Source organism: Phalaenopsis equestris, unplaced genomic scaffold, assembly GCF_001263595.1.
Source record: "Phalaenopsis equestris unplaced genomic scaffold, ASM126359v1 Scaffold000552, whole genome shotgun sequence".
Classification (NCBI taxonomy): domain Eukaryota; kingdom Viridiplantae; phylum Streptophyta; class Magnoliopsida; order Asparagales; family Orchidaceae; genus Phalaenopsis; species Phalaenopsis equestris.
The window spans coordinates 2162590-2181723 of record NW_018164992.1 but is presented as its reverse complement, the minus strand read 5'-3'; the positions used below and the strand labels follow the sequence as shown (position 1 = coordinate 2181723).

Sequence of the window (19134 nt, the reverse complement as noted above, 5' to 3'; positions counted from 1 at the left end):
GAAGCATTCCTCCACTTCAACCAACCAACTTGAATTCTACTGTTAACATCCCCATCTATATCACCATCGCTTTGGACAACGGACCCAAGATATCTAATCGTTCACACCTTTTAATAATTTGATCACCCAAAGTCACACTTCTGTCACTAGAGCTATTACTACTAAAATTGCATTCCATGTATTCAGTTTTAGTTCTACTTAAACGAAGGCCTTTAGACTCCAATGTAGACCTCCATAATTCAAGTTTTTCCTGGGCTTTTTCTCTCGTTTTATCCACGAGAAGAATATCATCAGCAAAAAAACATACACCAAGGTACTTCCTCCTGTAGATGTTCAGTAAGACCATCCATAACTAAAGCAAAAAGATATGGGCTTAAAGTCGATCCCTGATATAAACCAACAGAAATAGGAAAATATTTTGTGAATACTCCTTCAGTTTGAACACAAGTAACAGCTTTACTATACATATCTTTAATGACTTGAATATAAGTCATATCAACACATTTCTTCTCGAGAACTCTCCAAAGGATATCTCTTGGAACCTTATCGTAAGCTTTTTCTAAATCAAGAATGCAATTATACTTTTACATAATTATTGTTTTGCAGAATATTTATTTTTTAACTATCCATGAACTACACATACGTTCAATTTGTGGTAAGTCGTAACATTTATTTAATTATTCAATAAGTATTGGCAATATAACCACTGTTAGTTTTATGTTATTTATTTTGGGATTGAGAGCAACACGTAGTGGGGTGATTTGAACTTTCAAAGGATGGCCTCCGCCTTGATGTCATGCATATGGAATCGACTTTGTTAGTGTACAATCTTTAGCCATGTGTCCAACGCCGATCTGGTAATTATAATGTTATTGTAATTTGTTTGTAGATAATAACTTTATAATTAGTTGGATTATAATTTTAGTAAAAACTTCAGTATGCCCATTGGCTTTATGTTGGAATTAATTAACCTGTGTGCTTTATTAGGAAGAATTTTATTTCATTTTATGTAAAATATCATTTTATATTTGTTTGTTTCTTTTATTAGATATTTTTATATTTTTCTAGTTTTCTAATTTTGTGAGATTCCTAATTGAAAGGAATACCAGTTTTCTAATTTGTGGAATGGTATGTCGGCCACTTTATTACCTATGTCGGGATGTAATTCATTATTTAGAGAGTAATATAAATCTCTCTCATAATTTGCACATGGTATCAGAGCCTTGAGAAACTTCTATCGTTAGCTTTTGCTCGAGATGCCGTAATCTATTCCACAGCCATTGCTCCGCCTTCTCTCGTACACATGAACAACTTCTTTGTCGCCCCATCTCTTCCATTCAAACAGATTGCCTTGTATGCATGAGCTGCTGCTTTGTCATTTGTCTATTTCGTTTGACCAGATTGCAATGTTTGAACATTCAAGCATATCACAGAGGATCACTCTATTCAATAGTTCGAGCAGATCACATAACTATTCTCCTCTTTTGTTCGCTAATGAAGTGAATGATTCAACTTGCCCCAACCGCCCTCTCATGAGTCTCCGACTCACAAACGACCTAAACACCTCTCTTCCAATGCCGAACTCATAGTGTTGAGATATTTGGTGGTCTATATTTCTAAAAAAAAAAAAAAAAAAAAAAACTCATCATTAGACAAGTTTGTCCGTTAAGTTGCAATTTTGAGTCTAGTTCAAATTAAGTCAATTTAATTTTGAACAGTAAGTCTGATTTAGTTGAAAGCCAAGCATCTTAAGGTTGTTCCATAGGTCATCTAAATTTTGCATATATTGAAAAAATATCTTCAAATTTTTTTATCAATAACAAGTCAGATTTCTATTAATGTGAAACATGTCAATTCGCAAAGCATACTAGACACGTATATTCTAAACTACATGGTAATCCCTCACATTCTTTTGCTATAATTCATAGTGCTATATGGGGACCCTCCCAAGTAAAAAATATAAATGAGGCACAAAGATTGATATTATTCATAGATGATCATATAAGAACTATTTGGACACACCTTATGATAGAAAAATCTGAAATTGTCACCATATTCAATCATATTATTTCACGATCCTTACTTCCGAAGCAAAATTCAAGTTTTTAAAACATATAATGCTAAAAAATATTTTAATTCCTTTCTTAGTTCTTATCTTTTGGGGCATGATATTATTTATATAGGTCTTGTGTAGATATTTCTCAATATAATGGGATCACTGAGAGAAATAATAAATATTTATTTGAGGTGGCCGGTGCCATTATGATCTTTAATTTTGTGCCCAATTACTTTTAGGGGAAGTCACACTCAAGGCTTGCCCTGCTTTTAGCCTCACACCGAGAATAAAACGTTTTAACGATGTTGTTTAAATGCAAAAACAAGGCTCTAAGGTTTGAAAGGTTTCTGTTACATGTGGCTATGACTGAAAGCAGACATTATTGTGTATTTTCTCTTTTATTGGAAGTGTTTAAAAAAAATAAAAAAAAAATATTTTTGATTGTTAAATTTTGAGCCAAACACGAGACGAACACGAATAAGAATATGTAAATTGAGCTGAACACGAACACAATGGAAGAATTTCGAACATGAGTCGATTTCAAATGTATTGGATTTTGAACTAGTTGAACATGAGCCAAACTTGAGCTTGCTCAAGCTCGGGTCGTTTACAACCCTATCTGGTTTCGTGAATCCAAAACTGAGCCGTCTAGGCAGAGTGTTCTCTTGAAGGGGTGAAAAAAAAAGTAATATTTACATGCATACCACTCAATTCGTATGTATTTACATATCTAACACTCAAACTTTAACTTTTACTTATATATTCCACTTTACCCATTCATTAAAAGATGTATATCACTTTCTAAAAGTTAAAATAGTGGTATTTTTAATGTTATATGAAGGATTTTGGCGGTATACATATAAAATTTAAAGTAAAGGTTTTAGATATGTTAATACATAAGAATAGGGTGTTACCTTTGTAAATGACTCCCCACCAAAAAAAAAAAAAAGAAAAAAAAAAGGAACGTTATGTAGAGGAGATGTTAGCTTATTTGGTTGCTTTTCCTTGGCTACATGGAGATATAATTTGTGTGGGATTATGGAATACTTTTAACATTTTGCAACTTTTTTCAATAAATACAGCTAAGAACAAAATCTGTAGGCACTCTTCAGAATCTAATTGTTTGGTTTCTGCCCCGCAATCATTTAATTTCACCTTTACACTGCTCTTATATTGCCTAAAATTCTTAAATTAATAGATCACATCATACAAAGTCTAGGCGCCTGAAGGAAAAAGGGAGGTTCACTGGTATTTTCTTATGGAAGAGATTGTAGACGATTACTATCAAGACAATGGGAGATATCTTTCTGCTGCTTGCGGCGGCCCTATTTTTGTTTCCAATCATGTTGGCCCCATGACCTCTGTCCCTGATTTCAAAGCTTCCTTGTTGCAAGAACTACAGGTAAATTAGATGATTTAAGGGGCCATCATTTGGTTTGCCGAAAAAGGGGTGCACTGTAAAAGGATTGCAATGCAATTGAAATGTAGTGTATTTGAAACATTTTAGAGTTGTTTGATTTGGCGTAAACTAAATGTAAGTGTTTATATTTTTATGTTTGGTTTGAAGGAAAATAAAACCAATATATAACAAAGTTAGCTGAGGTGGTTGCGGGCGGTGGCGAGGGCTGGTGGGCGGCGGGTAGTTGTACAAATTGGCGGTTAGCCATTGGTGGTAGTGGGTGGGGGTGGCGATCGATCTGAGCGGCTGCCTTTGGCTGATGATGGGTGGAGCTAGGGGTGGGCAAATGGTAGCAGGCGACTATCGGTGTCGATAGGCAAAGCTTTTGCGATGTATTTGGAATTTAGTCAGAATCAAGCGAATTCCAGATACATTGTAAATGAGCTAAATGCTGAATTTCATATACTTCAAATTTCACATTGCATCCCCTTTTCATCCATACCAAACATCTAACTTTTAAAAACCATGCATTCGTTTTAATTTACACCCATTTCATCAAACCTAAGAACACCTTACTCTAAACTTATTCAGAATTGCGGAAAACTATAGCACATTATTATTATTTTTTTTCACATTGTTTGTAGGACCTGGAAGCTGAACTGGTTTTTGCTGATGATTTCAGCGAAGAGCTCTCGTATGGATTAATTATATTTGATTTTATATGTTTAGGAATTTAAGTATTGATTTGAACTTTTCTCCAAGAGATATATATTAATATTTTTACTTAAAATTGCAGGATTGATGATCTCAAGGTTTTTACAGAGGAAGAGTTGGTAGGGAAGGCTCTGAAAGAAGAATTCGAGGTGCATAACTTTCGAGAAATTAATCTTTTATTTTATCTGTGTGCTAATTTAGACTTTAGTTATGGTTGATTGTAGTATACTTCCGGAAATGACGAGTCATTGCAAGTTCTGGAACAAGCAAATCCTGCTGATGACCAGTATGTTTTCTTGTGCAATGATTTTTCTTTCTTCTTATCAGTAAATTTATCTAAATATGTTGGTTGTCAAGTAGCTGATAAGCTATTGTTAGGGAAAGTTCAGCTTGAAACTTTGGTTTGCGTTGACATTCTAGAAAATTGTTTTTTTTTCCTCCACATTTTATGAAGAAAATGTTGCTATGAACCCTTTGCATGGTTTAGCGAAAAGCTATATATTAAATTAGATTAATTAAAGATACTTTAGGCTATCTGATGTTGTGTTGATTAGTAATTTAAATATTAAAGAAAATGAGTAATCAAACTAATCAGAGTGGATTGTGCTGATTAGCTATAAATTAATAATTAGGAAACTAAATTTAGGTAATTTATCATAAATTGATTCATTAAATGATTAAGTCGACCAACCCATTTGAATTAGTTTTCCTGTTAATTGTGGGCTCTGAAAATTCGCATCCTTAACTCTCATGTTTTGAGAGTTTTGTGTTTGTTCCGGGTCAAATTTCTAGAAGGCACATGAACTAGTAAATAAGACACTACTTGTTACTTTGCCTTTATTTTGTGAGGATGTTTTGATATGGGGTTCAGGGTTTATCATTGGCGCAAGCCTCTATGGTTAAGCAAACCTCTCGATGATGGGAGAAAACTTTCGATTGATACTAGTTATTAAATATTGAATATTTAACGCATAGTAGCAACAAATTTATGATTTTAGATTGATTAATTTATCAACTTGAGCTTAAAGCGTTTGAGGGGGGAAATGATGACGAACCTGATCAAGATCTCATGATTCTGTCATCTTGGTTCATTGTGATACCTGATATACTTAGTAAGAGGAGGTGGTTGACCAAACCTTACCGAATGTTCTTATCAGTAATCATGAGTTGCGTTATTCAGGAGAACATTGTAGATCTGTGTTGAATGGTTGTCTAAATGGATAAATTTAAGTGGACATTAATTAAAAAAGTGTTTATGACTCAAAGAATAAAAACCGCTTGGGAACATGCAGGCTGTCACTTTGACCACAATTTAATTATATTATTTTGCGGTAAATCACCCGGTCAAAGGGCTCTAATCGTGAACACTATTTTTTGTGAAGTCGTTGGCCAAACCATACAAGCAGAGGACCCGATGCACATCTTTTGTGGTGCGAGTTTATTTTGAGCATGAATATAGTGATATACTCGATATGACATTTGCTCTTTGTGAGATGGAGTCAATCAAAAGTATGTCAACCTCGATAAACTATTGCGGATGATGCATAGAGTTTGCTTTAAACCTTTAAGTGGTTGATTTTAATATGAATGTTTTGATTTTTCTGCTTCAAGCCTTTAGGTGATTGATTTTAACTTGCATGTTTTGATTTTTTATTATGAGAATTTGATTTGATAATAAATTTGAAAGTTGACCAATACGGTTAAGATTTTCGATTAACTTCACCATTACCAGGGATTTAGTTGTTGATTTGAACCTTGTCAACTTACATATTGCTTGCAAAGAATTGGGTTTGAGATTGACACATGATTGAATCTGAACCTCATCAACTTTGTCTTGCTTACAGAGGATCGGGTTAATAATTTATATCATTTGAGTTCATTTAAATAAAATTTGAAATTTAATTTTAAAATCAAACCCCTCTTGTTGAGATTCATAATTAATATGATCTCATTAGGGATTTTGGACATTTAAAGACTCTTATGTTTGCAATTTATTTGGAAGTTTGACACCTAAATATCTATAAAATATTAGCTTTGTCAACTTCAGTCCTAATAAGGAGGATCAAACTAGGTGATTTAGATTTTCAAATTATATACTCTTATTATTTGGACATTATTAAAATTACTAGACTCGCTAACTCCTGTTCTTCAAGAAAATTCTATTAAGGACATGTGTAGTTTGATTATATTTGGTTTGATTTTTAAAACAGGTGATTTTTTAAAATAATAATAGATTTTTTCAAAAGAACTTTGCATGCTTCTTAGAGCGAGATTTATTTGAGTGTAAGTTTAAACTTAACCTGTCTACTATTCTCAAACTTTGTGATAATGTGCTTAGCTTGTTGGCCGGAGACATGAATGTATTTTAAGCATGATTTTAAGTTTACCTGCGTAGAATTCTCTAACATAGTATTTGAGCATTTATATACTAGTTGGAGCATATGCAAGCTTTCAATTTCATATATTTGGACAATTTAGAAATCTATACAACAACAATAACAATAAGTTCTTATCCCATTAAGTTGGGTCAGCTAAATGAATCATTTTTTTTCATTATGTTCTCTTAAGTGCCATATTTTCATTTAATTCTAATTAGTTAAGATCTTTTTTTATACGTGTTTTTCAATTTGATTTACACACTTAGAACGATATATTTTAAAATAATTTCATATTAGTCCGCATAGTATTTTCAAGGAAAACAATTCTAATTTTTTAACATGATAGTCGGAGCCCATGTAGACTTGTTTTGCTAATATACATGCATTTCAATACACTTGCTTAATACAAATGCTTATATTTTTTCACACGTGTGTATAATTATCTAGTGCTTTTTGCACTTCGAAATATGAAAGAACATTCTGCATACTCATATAACTCAATTGCATACTTTTTAAAATACTTTCACTATTTTAAGACATTATATCAGGGTTAGGAAAATACCTTAAAATTTCAGTGTAAGAATTAACATTTCTAACTGTATAAATGTCTCATTTGTTAACATGCATGTGTGTAGCTTGAACACATTTGAACCACTATTTGCACACATCTTAAAGCATTTACATAATCTCAAGACATCACCTTGGAGTTGAGTGTCACCCTAAAACTCGCTAAAGTCTTGTAATTGAAAATTTTAGTGTATATTTTATCTTTATAATGTGCCCAAAATCACATTTCAAAAGATCACTTTCTGTCTGCTTGCGAATCGGAATTATAGATTTGGTGGTGAAAAGATGTATTAAGTCATTGTTGATTATTTAAAAATGACATGTATGTGCTCATATTATTCTTTATGTATTTCAAGTAGATCACATAATAGTATTCATTTACCAAGTACTGATTCTTTTAAAGTTAAGTTTCTTCAGGATTAACTATATTGCACTATTTTGACCGTTCTTAAAATTATTGAAGGGTTAATTCATGCTCATTAACGAACTTATAGAATTTCCATAATTTTTATACAAGCCTTGGTTGTCTTCATTTTGGTTCATTTGAAACAATTTAACTGATAATTAAAGTGATTATTTTGTCCTTTAGCTCATAATTTATTTTATATTTTCCTTTATTTTTATTTTTGTGTCTTTTTAAAGTTCAAATAGATCAAGTTTTTTAATTATTTTAATAATTTCAAATGGTTAATATTTTTAAATTATTTTAATAAGTTTAAATGGTTTACATTTTCAAAGTATTTGCAAGTTCAAGTCACAAAGAATTTCGGCAGCTTCTGACATCTATATCACTTAGGAGATATTCGGGTAGTGTCGGCTTGTGGGGGACCGTGTTGTGGGACATTATGCTGTAGAGGTATCTTATGACCTACTACTCTATAAGACCTGTGTAGACCTTCAATTATCTTGTTTTTGAGGGGAAATTATTCTGTGCGGAGTCCGGATGCACTTTTGCGTTTGGACTCCAGTAATGTTTCGCCTAGCTGTCTATAAGGTTGACCCACATTATAATATGATTTTTATAGGGAAAAAATGTTTCTTTTGGAGGTAAATGAACTTGGTCTGAAACACAACCCAAAAATATTACGGAAAAACAACCTCTAAAATATATATGGAATAAATCATGTTCAAATACTTGCGCCCAATCTCTTTTCGGTTACACAACCACCATTATTTCTTTTTGGCGTTTTAGGTTTTCATTTAAGACTTGCTGTTGCACATTGAGGAGATGAAGACTACAATAAAATCCACAACAGATTAATTTTGAAGATGGAGAGTTCTCAAAGTGATGACAAGAATAAAATGAAGGTGAGTTTTGAAATCATTACATTGTTTTGTTTTTTTGCTCTTGCTCTTCTGTAGTTTAAATCATGTCATGTTGATATTACAAACTTTCATTTTTTTCTCACAATAATTTAAGTATAACAATAGCATACACCATCACTTTTTTAAATAGTAAATGCCAACAACATGATAGTTGGTGCATTTGTGTTTAAAAACTCTAAATCTTCTCCATCTCAAGACCATGCGAAGTGCACAACATAATACCACATGAATACTGCCCCAATATTACCTCAATATTATCCCAATAGTATATTCTCCCATAAATCAACATACCATCCCAATGCCACCTCAATACGACCCAATACCACCCAATACCGCCTCAAAAATATCTTGGCACAAAACCCTCCATGCCACCTCAATATCACATCAATACCAACTTAATGTCGCCCCAATATTATCTTAGCACAAAACTTCTAATACCACCTCAATACCACTTCGATAGTATCTTGGCACAAAACTCTCAATACCACCCCAATACCACATCAATACCACCCAAATATCACCCAAAAAATATCTTGACACAATATCCTCAATACCACATTAATACTAATATAATATCACATCAATACCACCCCAGTACCACCTTAATAGTATCTTGCTACAAAACCCCCAAAATCACATCAATACCACCCTAATATTATCTTAACACAAAACATTCAATACCACCCTAGTACCACATCAATACCACCCTAATTCCACTTCAATATTATAACATTTTGGATTCTTGCAATTTATAAATCATATGTTTGTATGTGCAGTCTTGTGAGCCATACATTTTGGATAATGATTGAATTGTTGACAAATTGCTTAGCACCATTGTGCATAATGAAAATGAGGTGTACGAATTGTATTGTGTTTATGCACATCAAATTGGATTCGCAGTTCGAAATGATCAAGGAATATCTAGTCAAAAGACTTCTTATGTGGTAAACCTGGTTATAAAAAGGATAGCATGTTTAATTTTAAAAGAGCAGACACCAAAACTGGTTGTCTAGCCATGATTCGATACGATGTTGACATGGATGACAATTGAAAGGTTAAAAAATTTATTGAGTTTTATTACCTTTTCTTAGCAGAGTCAAGTGACCAACATCTGCTGAGGTCAAGCCGGAGTATTAGTGATATCAACAAAGATGTGCTTAAATCGATGATGTAAGCAAGTGTTGATTAAAAAAATAAGTCAGGTGTTTTGAAACATATAAAATGCTCACTCTCAGCAAGACAACAAATCCATTCATGTAGCCAAGCGATTGTTGCCGCCTTATTTTCTAAGCAATAATATCAATTTGCTCGACAAGATAATCCAATATGACACTTGACTAGTTGAAATTAAGAAAATTATGCACATCTTCAGCAAACGTGTACCGTCCGCTCGACACGTTATAGTTGCTTGAGTCAAAAAATAAGTTTGACAAAATAAATTTAATAATCAACTCAACATCAAGATCGATATACTCCCCTATTACAATGCGAATGAGATCATTCTTTATTTGTAATGAAGTTATGCTTGACAGTACAGATTTGTCCCAAATTACGGGTTCCCCTCTATTGGGCATTTCTATTATAAGTGCAACCTCATCAACAGTAAAGCCCAATGTTTTTCCACCGATCTTGAAAACCTTCTCATTAACATCCCAATATTTCAGATGTTAGAGTGTCAGTGTATTTCTTGTTGATATGGAGGAATGATTATAGCTTCATCGTTCAGGCTTCCACATATTTGGTCACATACTACTTTGATAATGGAATGTCTGTGTCTACATGCAAGCATCCTTGCACTTAAATCCTTACAAAACAATTCAAAGAAATGACAAATTCATTATGTTAAAAGATAGAACTGTAAAACATATATAAATAATGCACGTAGCATTCAAATTTTTATTATCATATGAAAAATCAGTACATATAAACAAATGCATACAAATATATAAATTTGTTTGTTTTTTTTAAGATTTTTGGATGGATCAATGTTTGCGGTATTGAGGTGATATTGGGGTGATATTGAGGGTGATATTGACATGTTATTGGAGTGATATTAAGTTGATATTGTTGAGGTCTTGGGGGTGAATCAATGCATGTGGTATTGGAGTGATATTGAGGTAGTTTTGGGGTGATTTTGTTGAGGTGGTGTTGAATGTGAATCAATGCATGTTGTATTGGAGTGGTATTGGTATTGAGAGTGAACCAATACATGTGGTATTGAGGTGGTATTGTTGAGGTCTTGGGGGTGAATCAATGCATGTGGTATTGAGGTGATATTAGGGTGGTATTGGAGTGATATTTCTAAGGTGGTGTTGGGGGTAGTATTCGAGTGGTATTGGGGTGTTATTGTTGAGGTGGTGAAAGGGGGCAATATCAGGGTGATATTGGGGTAGTATTGGAGTGATTTTGAGATGAATCAATGCATGAGGTATTGGGGTGATATCGAGGTAGTATTTATGTGACATTGGGATGATATTGGAGTGTTATTGAGGTGATATTGGGGGTGAATCAACGCATTTTGTATTGAGGTGGTATTGGGGGTGAATCAATGCTTGTGTGGTTTGTGTGATATTGGTGTGGTATTGATGTGGTATTGATGTGATATTGGGGTTATCTGTTGTGCCTTTCCTCACTCACACATTGAACAAATGAACTTTATCAAGTCATGATTGTATATGACTCAAATTTTAGGCATGAAATATTATGGGATAGATTTTTGCTCAATTATAGTGTTTATTTTGGTGCACGTGTGCTAAGCAAAAAATGTGAAGAATTTATGTTTTGGCTCAATTTAAATTTATTTTTGTTTGTCCGTGCAAACAACCCTTAAGGTTAAATTATCTAATTTAAATCTTGCCCTAAAATCATGCATCAAATTTTTACTCTTCAAACCAAACTCCACATTAACATTAAATACCAACTAAATTAAAAGGAAATTTTACTCATATACCATTATAGTTTCTTATTATTACTATTATATCTTCACATTCTTTAATTATTATTCAATCACCATATTCTTTTAAACCCTTAAATATCACAGTAATTGACTTTGAAGGTGGCAGGAACATATGTAAAATTTTTAAAAATATGATGATATATAAGCTCAAATTTTAAGTTTTAATTTTACAACCTTAAATTTTAAGTTTTAATTTTACATTTATACAACTTAAAATTAAACACTGACAAATAAGCATAACCCATTTTTTTCAAACCCGAAACTCTTTACCTTGAAACTCCATGACTCCTTCCTTTGCCCTTTGTTTCTTCCATTTCATGTTTTGACATCCCACGAAAACTCTAAAAAATGAGTAATGAGTTTACGTGAGAGTTTGACAATGACGTAGAACGATGAAATTGAAAATCGCGGGATGGTATTACCTTGGCGATTGAGAGGAGAAATTATGACGCAGACGAGAGGCGGGCGACTCACTTGCCATGCATAGGTGAAATGAAAACTTGTTGGTGATGCAATGGAGGAAAGCGTGATCCCGAATGAAATTGAACCCCAGATTTTTTGCTCGAAATAAAAATGCAGGCTCGGGTTTTGAGTTTTTTAATATAGTGGTTCAGGTTGCGTTTTAGTCCGGGTTCTTTTATGGCCAAAAAGGTTTTTTTTTTTTCCTTATAAAAATAATATTATAATGTGGGTAATACTGTCATAATATTACCGAAGTCCGTAATCAAAACTGCCTACGGACTTCACATAGAGTACTTTCTCGTTTGTGAGGTGATGATGATGGTTGGCGAAGAATTAAAGACCTATGGCCAGGGGCTTCGGCTTTGTCGCATGCGAATCGAAGGGGAAATCACGACTTGCATGCACGAGGATCAAGAAGCAAAGCTTGCGAATCATGCGACAAAGGGAAGCGAAATTGAGCTCGGGCATTGGTTTGTTCATGCGAATCATAGGGGAAGCGTTCGAATAGGAAGGTGCAAAATATTGAGGTTGGATGACACGGACAAGCGAGCAGAATGGAGGGTTTGACTCGGGATCGTAGAATGGAGAAGAGGGAAGGATCGAATGGCTTGTGCTTGTTCTTTGTTCGTAGTACAAAGAGGCAGGAACAACTGAAAGGATCATAGGGAAGAAGAGCTAAGTTTTAACATGCGAACATGGAAGCGTGATCATGCTGCTAGGGGGAGTTCGCATGAGATAGTGGAGATGAATAACAACTGAGTCGAGCTACTCGAGCATAATATGAGCGGGAGTTTGCGCGTTTCTGTCATGTGAAACAAGTAAATGGCGTTGCTAGATTTCTGCTTAGTTCAAGGCAGAGGTGTTTGTGTTTGTGAAAGAAGGGAAGGAAGCTGTTCTAGGGCTGGAGCCAAAGAAGCAGGGAGTTTGGGCACAATGCGTGGTTTGTGGTCCAGGGAAAAAATTTGCCTATGTACGACGTACGCAGCGCCCGCCAATGGCGGCTTCACAAATCAGCGGAGTCGGTCCCACCGCCTTTATTTCAAACGCGACCCTTCGACCCGACCCGCTCGGTTATAATAGAGTTATAACCGACTCGTACAGGCTGTGTAACCGAGCGGGCCGTTACCGTGGTACAACAGTTATAAACGAGCTATAACTGAGCTGTAACCGAGATTGAATGCATCGCCGTGTAACCTAGCAGTATAAACTAGTTATAACTGAGCTGTAACCGAGAGTTCATACAACGCGTGTAACCTAGCAGTATAAACGACTCATAACTGAGCTGTAACTGACGCAGTAACCTACACTGCCCGCTGTACCGAGGCCGTGTAACTGCCCGATAATCTCTGCACTCCGCATGACGAAATATAACTTCCGTGTAACGTTTCTGTAACATCCAAAGCAAGGTACCGCGGGTTTGTAACTTGGCTGTAATCTCCGTGAACCCTTCTTTAAAAAAGTCAGAATGTGAGAATGTTCTAACCGCGTGATAATCTTCTTTAAAAAATCAGAGCGCGAGAATGTTACTATTTAAGCAGCAGAAAGCTAGGGTTTACTGTTTTATTACATTTTGATGTTGAAGATGGACCGCACAAACTGGCATTTCGTCTCTTGCCGGGAAGGAGAAGATATATTTCTATCCAACAGAGAACAAGTCTATGTTAAAGTGGAGGTATATTAATTCTATGTCTGTAGTTCTGTATTTTTTTTTTAGAAAAATATCTTTGTGTTTTTTCTACCGGGATATCTTTGTTTCTTGGTGTGTTTAGGTCTGTTTATTTGGTGTTTTCGTTGGTGTGTTTCTTGCTGATTTCCTTGGTGTGTTTTGAAGTAGAGATTTCTTCAGTTTTTATTAAAATGTTGTTTGCTTTTAGGGTGATCTTATTTGTTGTATGATTTGTAAGAATATTATGGAGGTGAATGTTTGTAAAGTTGTGATTTTTGTTTTGTTTGTTGTGCTGTGCTAATTAGGGTTTATTACAATGTTCTTACTTGTTTTGTGTGTTTCTTATTTGTATGGTTGTTTGTTGTAGTAAAATGTTTGTAGGGTAGTTTAATAGTAGTTTAATATAGTTTTATATTTTTTGCAGTTTGATGAAAGTGAAGCTAAATGTGAAGATCAAAGTACAAATCTTTTACTTGAAACGGTTGTCCACAATGACAAAGAAGCTTACGAAGTATATTGTGCTTACGCTCATCATATCAGATTTAGTGTCCGTAAGGAGCACGACGCGTTCTGGTGTAACTCCAGGAATCTTAAGACAGAGAATTTGTTTGTGGGAGAGCAAGTTTCAAGAAAGAGTTGAAGGCCACAAATTGTTAAATACAAAAAAAACAGACACAAGAAGCAGTTGTCCGACAATGATTCGTTACACAATTAATGTTAAAGGCAATTAGATAGTTAAAAAATTCATTGAGTCTCATAACCACTCCTTAGCAAATCCCGGTGATAAGCATCTCTTGCGGTCTAGTAGAAAGATGAGCGAAGTGAATGCAGAGGTTCTCAGATCGATTACACAGTCAGAGATAAGACCTAGAGATGCGCTTAACTTTCTAGCCACAGAAATTGGGGGAGCTGAGAACCTGGAGTGCACTAAGATAGATGCCTTTAATTTCATTCAAAGAGATATGAGATGTATAATTGAAAATGGCAATGCCAATGCTTTATTGCAACTTTTTTCATAGAGAGACGTGCTGAGGATAACATGTTTGAGTGGGACTTCGAAATTGATGAAAGTGGTAGGCTAAATAGTTTTTTTTGGTGTGACGGCACTTCCAGACATAATTATGATTGCTTTAGTGATGTTATCATTTTTGATACTAGCTACAAATTAAATAGATATAACTTGTGTTGTGTTCCTTTTGTTGGTGTTAATCACAATTGAGGGAGTATTTTCTTTGGCGTTGGTTTTTTATCAGGGAGAAGACAAGAGTCCTTCAAATGACATTTTAAAACTTTTATCCATATTGTGGGCGACAATCATCCAATTACAATATATATTGATCAGAACCAGACAATGGGAAAAGCCATAGAACAAATCTTGTCAAATACAAAACATAAATTATGCCAGTGACACATATATAAGAAGTTGTCTACAAAATTTCACTACAGATTAACGAATAAAATAGTAGCTAATCTTTTTTATAAGTGTATGATTATAGTATGAGCAAATGCAAGTCTGAAGAGGAATTTAATAATTCATGGGAGATGATGATTGAGAGTTGTAATCTACAAGACAACGTTTGGTTAGATGAGATGTACAACATCAGAGATAAGTGTGCTACAACCTTTAATAAGGATGTATTTGGAATGAGAATTTTATCCACCTAGAGAAGAGAATCAACGAATAATTTTTGTCATGGTGTCGCGAAGCCCACAAACTCTATTACTGATTGTTTTTTGGGTCCTGAACAAGTCATGAGAACATAAATGCGTAACGAGAAGGATGAAGATTATAAGTCCGATCAATTTGTGATCACTCAAGTTGCTAAAAGCAGCCCTATATTGAGACAGACATCTGTATTTTACTCAAGGAAGCTCTATAATATATTTGTGGAAGAGTTTATTCATGGTCATGTGGTCTCCAATTACACGTCTTTGTAAACAATGAAAATAAATTTTTTAATAATAATTTGGATGATCACACCACAAACAAAACTTAGGTTGTAAATTATGATCCTTTCAGTTCGGATGTGCAATGTAGCTGCAGAAAATTCGAAATGATGGGTTTATTATGTGCTCACTCTCTACGAGTATTAAATTTTTTACACATTAAGAAGATCCCAGATAAATATCTCTTATTGAGATGGTCCGCAAATGTAAAGAGATGTGTATAACAATGATGCATACAAACATTTCTAACAGTCACAAATGTAGAATGATGTTAAATGTAGCATAATATTCGAAACACACATACAAAAAATGTCATATCTATGTATTAATAAAACCAAGGAAAATGAAAAGGCTGAACAGTGCATGAAGGATTTAATGAAAAAATTATCGTTAGATATTGATAATATAATAAGTAGAAGAGGTTGAAAGTCGGGGAAACAAACTAAAAAAAACAAAAAATCGGTTAATAACCAATCAAATCTTGTTGATCCCGCCAAAATGTGACCTAAAAGAATGCCAATGCCAGGCTAAAAGGTTACTGGAGAGAAATAAAAGAGCAAAAGGTATTTTTTGATAAAATATTTTGTTTATTTTGGGGTGTTTTAGCCAATAATGAGTTTCATACTCATAAACACTTGAACAGGTAAACCGAATGAAGTTTCAAACAGTCAATAACCCGAAGGTTTCAAATCTTATCCAAACATGTCGTCACTGCCCGATTTTCTAACACAGGTCAATATATAATCAAAAATAATAATAACCATTGGTTTAGTTTTAATGTTTTCTGTATGTTATTATAATATTTTTGGTTCTTTCAAATGCAAAATTTCTTTCCTCCAAGGCACAGAGAATCATACACTGCAATAATGACAGATTCAATACATGATCAGTAAGTAATTTGACATATTCTTTAATTTAAAGATTTTTATTTTTGATGATTTACAAATATGTTACTTTATTTTTTCACATAGGTTCTAATCAGGATGTAAGCAACAATTATGAGTGGATGACAATTTTGTTTCGGCATTATTTTTGGAGTAATTTTTTTTGAGGATGTATCTAGATATTTGCAGACAATATTGAAATTTTATCGAAGAGGATGTATGTAGGGAATTTATATTTACGGCAACATTATTGATGCATTTATATTGAATATGTCATCATTATATTTAAGATGAAATTCTCTTGTCATGGAATTGGTATATGAGGGTTCTCCCTTTTGAAGAGATCTTGTTTTTTTTTGCTTTCTTTTGGAGATTTTCTGATCTTGTTGTTTTGGCTTAATATGAGGTTTCTCCCAATCATATCGGCTGACATTAACATCTGTCTGTTTCATTACCCTTGGGTTAGAGGAAACTCTCTTATGGACATTATGAGAACTAAATTTTATAAAGTTTTTGTATGTCTGCTCTGCTCTCAACTCTGTTAATATGGATGTCTGTTTCATTATGTGGCTACAGTTAATTTGTATCGGCTCAAGGACCCACCCTTAAATTCTCATAGTAATTTTGGCTAGTATCTCACAACATACTTTTTAATCTGTAATAAGGATATACATTTAAGCTTACTAATAATTCAAGGAATATCTCACAGCATCAATTCCTGCCAGTCATTTTTTTCCACCCAATTTACCTTCTCTTTTTGAACAAGTGTTTCCATATATTTACAAACATAAACACCGCAATCATAACTATTACTTTGCATCGGTATTCCCTTAGTCATTATAATTGACCACTTTCTCAAATTATCCTCGAAAGCTTCACTGGTATCCTTTAAGAAATGCTCAATATGTATATTTAAAGATGATTCATTAAATAAATATTTAAAGATGATTCATTAACTAAAGATGAGTCATTAACTGTATATTTAAAAATGCTCAATCTGTCAATAATTAATACTTACAATGCTTTGGGTGATGGCCAAATGCATCATGTTGGATAAGGAGTCATAAACTCTCCATTTACTCTCATTTAGTGTCCTAACAATGAGTATCCAATGTTGATTATTTATTACAGGTATCAATATTAACTCTGTATTCGGGATAACATCCTTTGTATGTGTGCAACGAAGGGTTTCACGTTACTTTGTTTATACAACTGCATCAAGGAGAACATAATACCATTCAACGTATGGTCATGTAAGATTGATATTAGCTGGAATAAAACTTGTCTGCACAACTTTATAAGCTTAACCAGTGGTATGACGATACATATATATACGATCTATATAGATGTGGTGCATTACACTGTTTATTCTCCATCAACATGAAAAAACAATCAACATGTTCATTGTCTAACCAACCGTTTCCCAAAAATTCATCGAGATAACATTGCGACACCGAAACATGTCCCATATCAATTAAAATGTCACCCCTGCATTGGAAATATAAAATTACTTTACTTAACGGTTACAAAATTAATGATGAACATTAACAAAAAATTATATGAACTAACAAGTTCGTATATTTTCTACAACATATATCAATTGTTTCCCGCATATAATCAGGAAATTTATCCCTAGCAGGAAAGTCGATTACTTGTGGTGCTGGCTGGACCTGTAAGATAAGCTAATCATAATATTTACTGCACATATTTAAATAATTAAACAAAACATTCCATATCTTGTCTGGGTAGTCCTCACTAACATAATGACTGATTGGCTGGTGCTCCTCCACCTCCTTATGTACAAATTCAACCTCTTCTTGAGACTCAGTTCGCTGGTCTACAACTGCTTCCTCTTCTTGTATATTTTCAACTGATTCCTTTATGGGTTCTTTTTTTCGCTTTCTTTCAAAAACAACATATGGGGAGCTGAGGGACTTTTTTCTTCTATTTAACATACCCTTAATCCTTTTGATCAAGCTTCTTTGTGGGGATTCTTTAACCCATCTTCTCGGCAATTCCACATCTGTTTGTTTAATTGTTTTCTCTATCTCACGACATGACACTTTAGGTCGGTCACCGTACTCTCTAACATTGTCAATCCACTATGAACAAAGTCTTGAAATTCCAAAACTATATTCTCTAACTGATTCAGACGACTGTCAACGGATACTTGAAAATCCAATATTATTTTTTGTTGGTATTTCAATAAACTGTGGATCTCTTTAAATCCAAGTGTTTGTCACATTCTTTGATTCGACTGTTCATATGTATGACTGTCGGATGGTTGAGTACCAATATAATAAGGTACTATAGAGGAGACCTCAACATGCATGGGTGACTGTGGACTGGAAAGTGTTTCCCGTTGTGGGAGAAACTTTGCTGAACTGGAGGGCTCTACAAGGGAATTGGCAAGTAAGTGATATTCACTTTCCTTTAAATCAAGAAAATAATCATACATCTGCCAAAAAAAAAAATAACACACAATCAGGGGCAATCAATGTATGACATGACTACTTTACCAACTACTATTTAAATTTATTTAATAAACCTCGGTAGGACTGAGCATGTTGAACGCTAGTTGAATCTATAAAGCATTCCATCTAAAATTTACTGGTCATCTTAGCATTCGGGGTCTAGCCTCAGGAACTACTGGCAGGACCAAGGAGGTGTGCTCATAAAACCAGAGTTGTATGAAGCGTGTTAAAATAAATATTTGGTATGAAAATCAAAAATAATGAAAAGAGATTTTAATAGTAATGTCAGAACAAACCGTTAAGAG

General features: G+C 33.9%; 1 protein-coding gene across 4 annotated transcripts in view; it reads left to right on the top strand.

Annotated features, from left to right (window-relative positions):
• The window catches only part of LOC110029139 (snRNA-activating protein complex subunit), a 79330-nt gene that overhangs the window by 2966 nt on the left and 57230 nt on the right, over positions 1-19134 (top strand). For 2 of the 4 annotated variants that reach the window (XM_020731290.1, XM_020731291.1), the window contains exons 2-5: positions 3255-3458; positions 4100-4149; positions 4252-4318; positions 4394-4455. In XM_020731290.1, the coding sequence (XP_020586949.1) occupies positions 3315-3458; positions 4100-4149; positions 4252-4318; positions 4394-4455 (323 nt within the window). In that variant the 5' untranslated portion in view covers positions 3255-3314. The remainder of the gene's footprint in view (positions 1-3254; positions 3459-4099; positions 4150-4251; positions 4319-4393; positions 4456-19134) is intronic. The other 2 variants (XM_020731292.1, XM_020731293.1) reach the window with 2 other exon arrangements.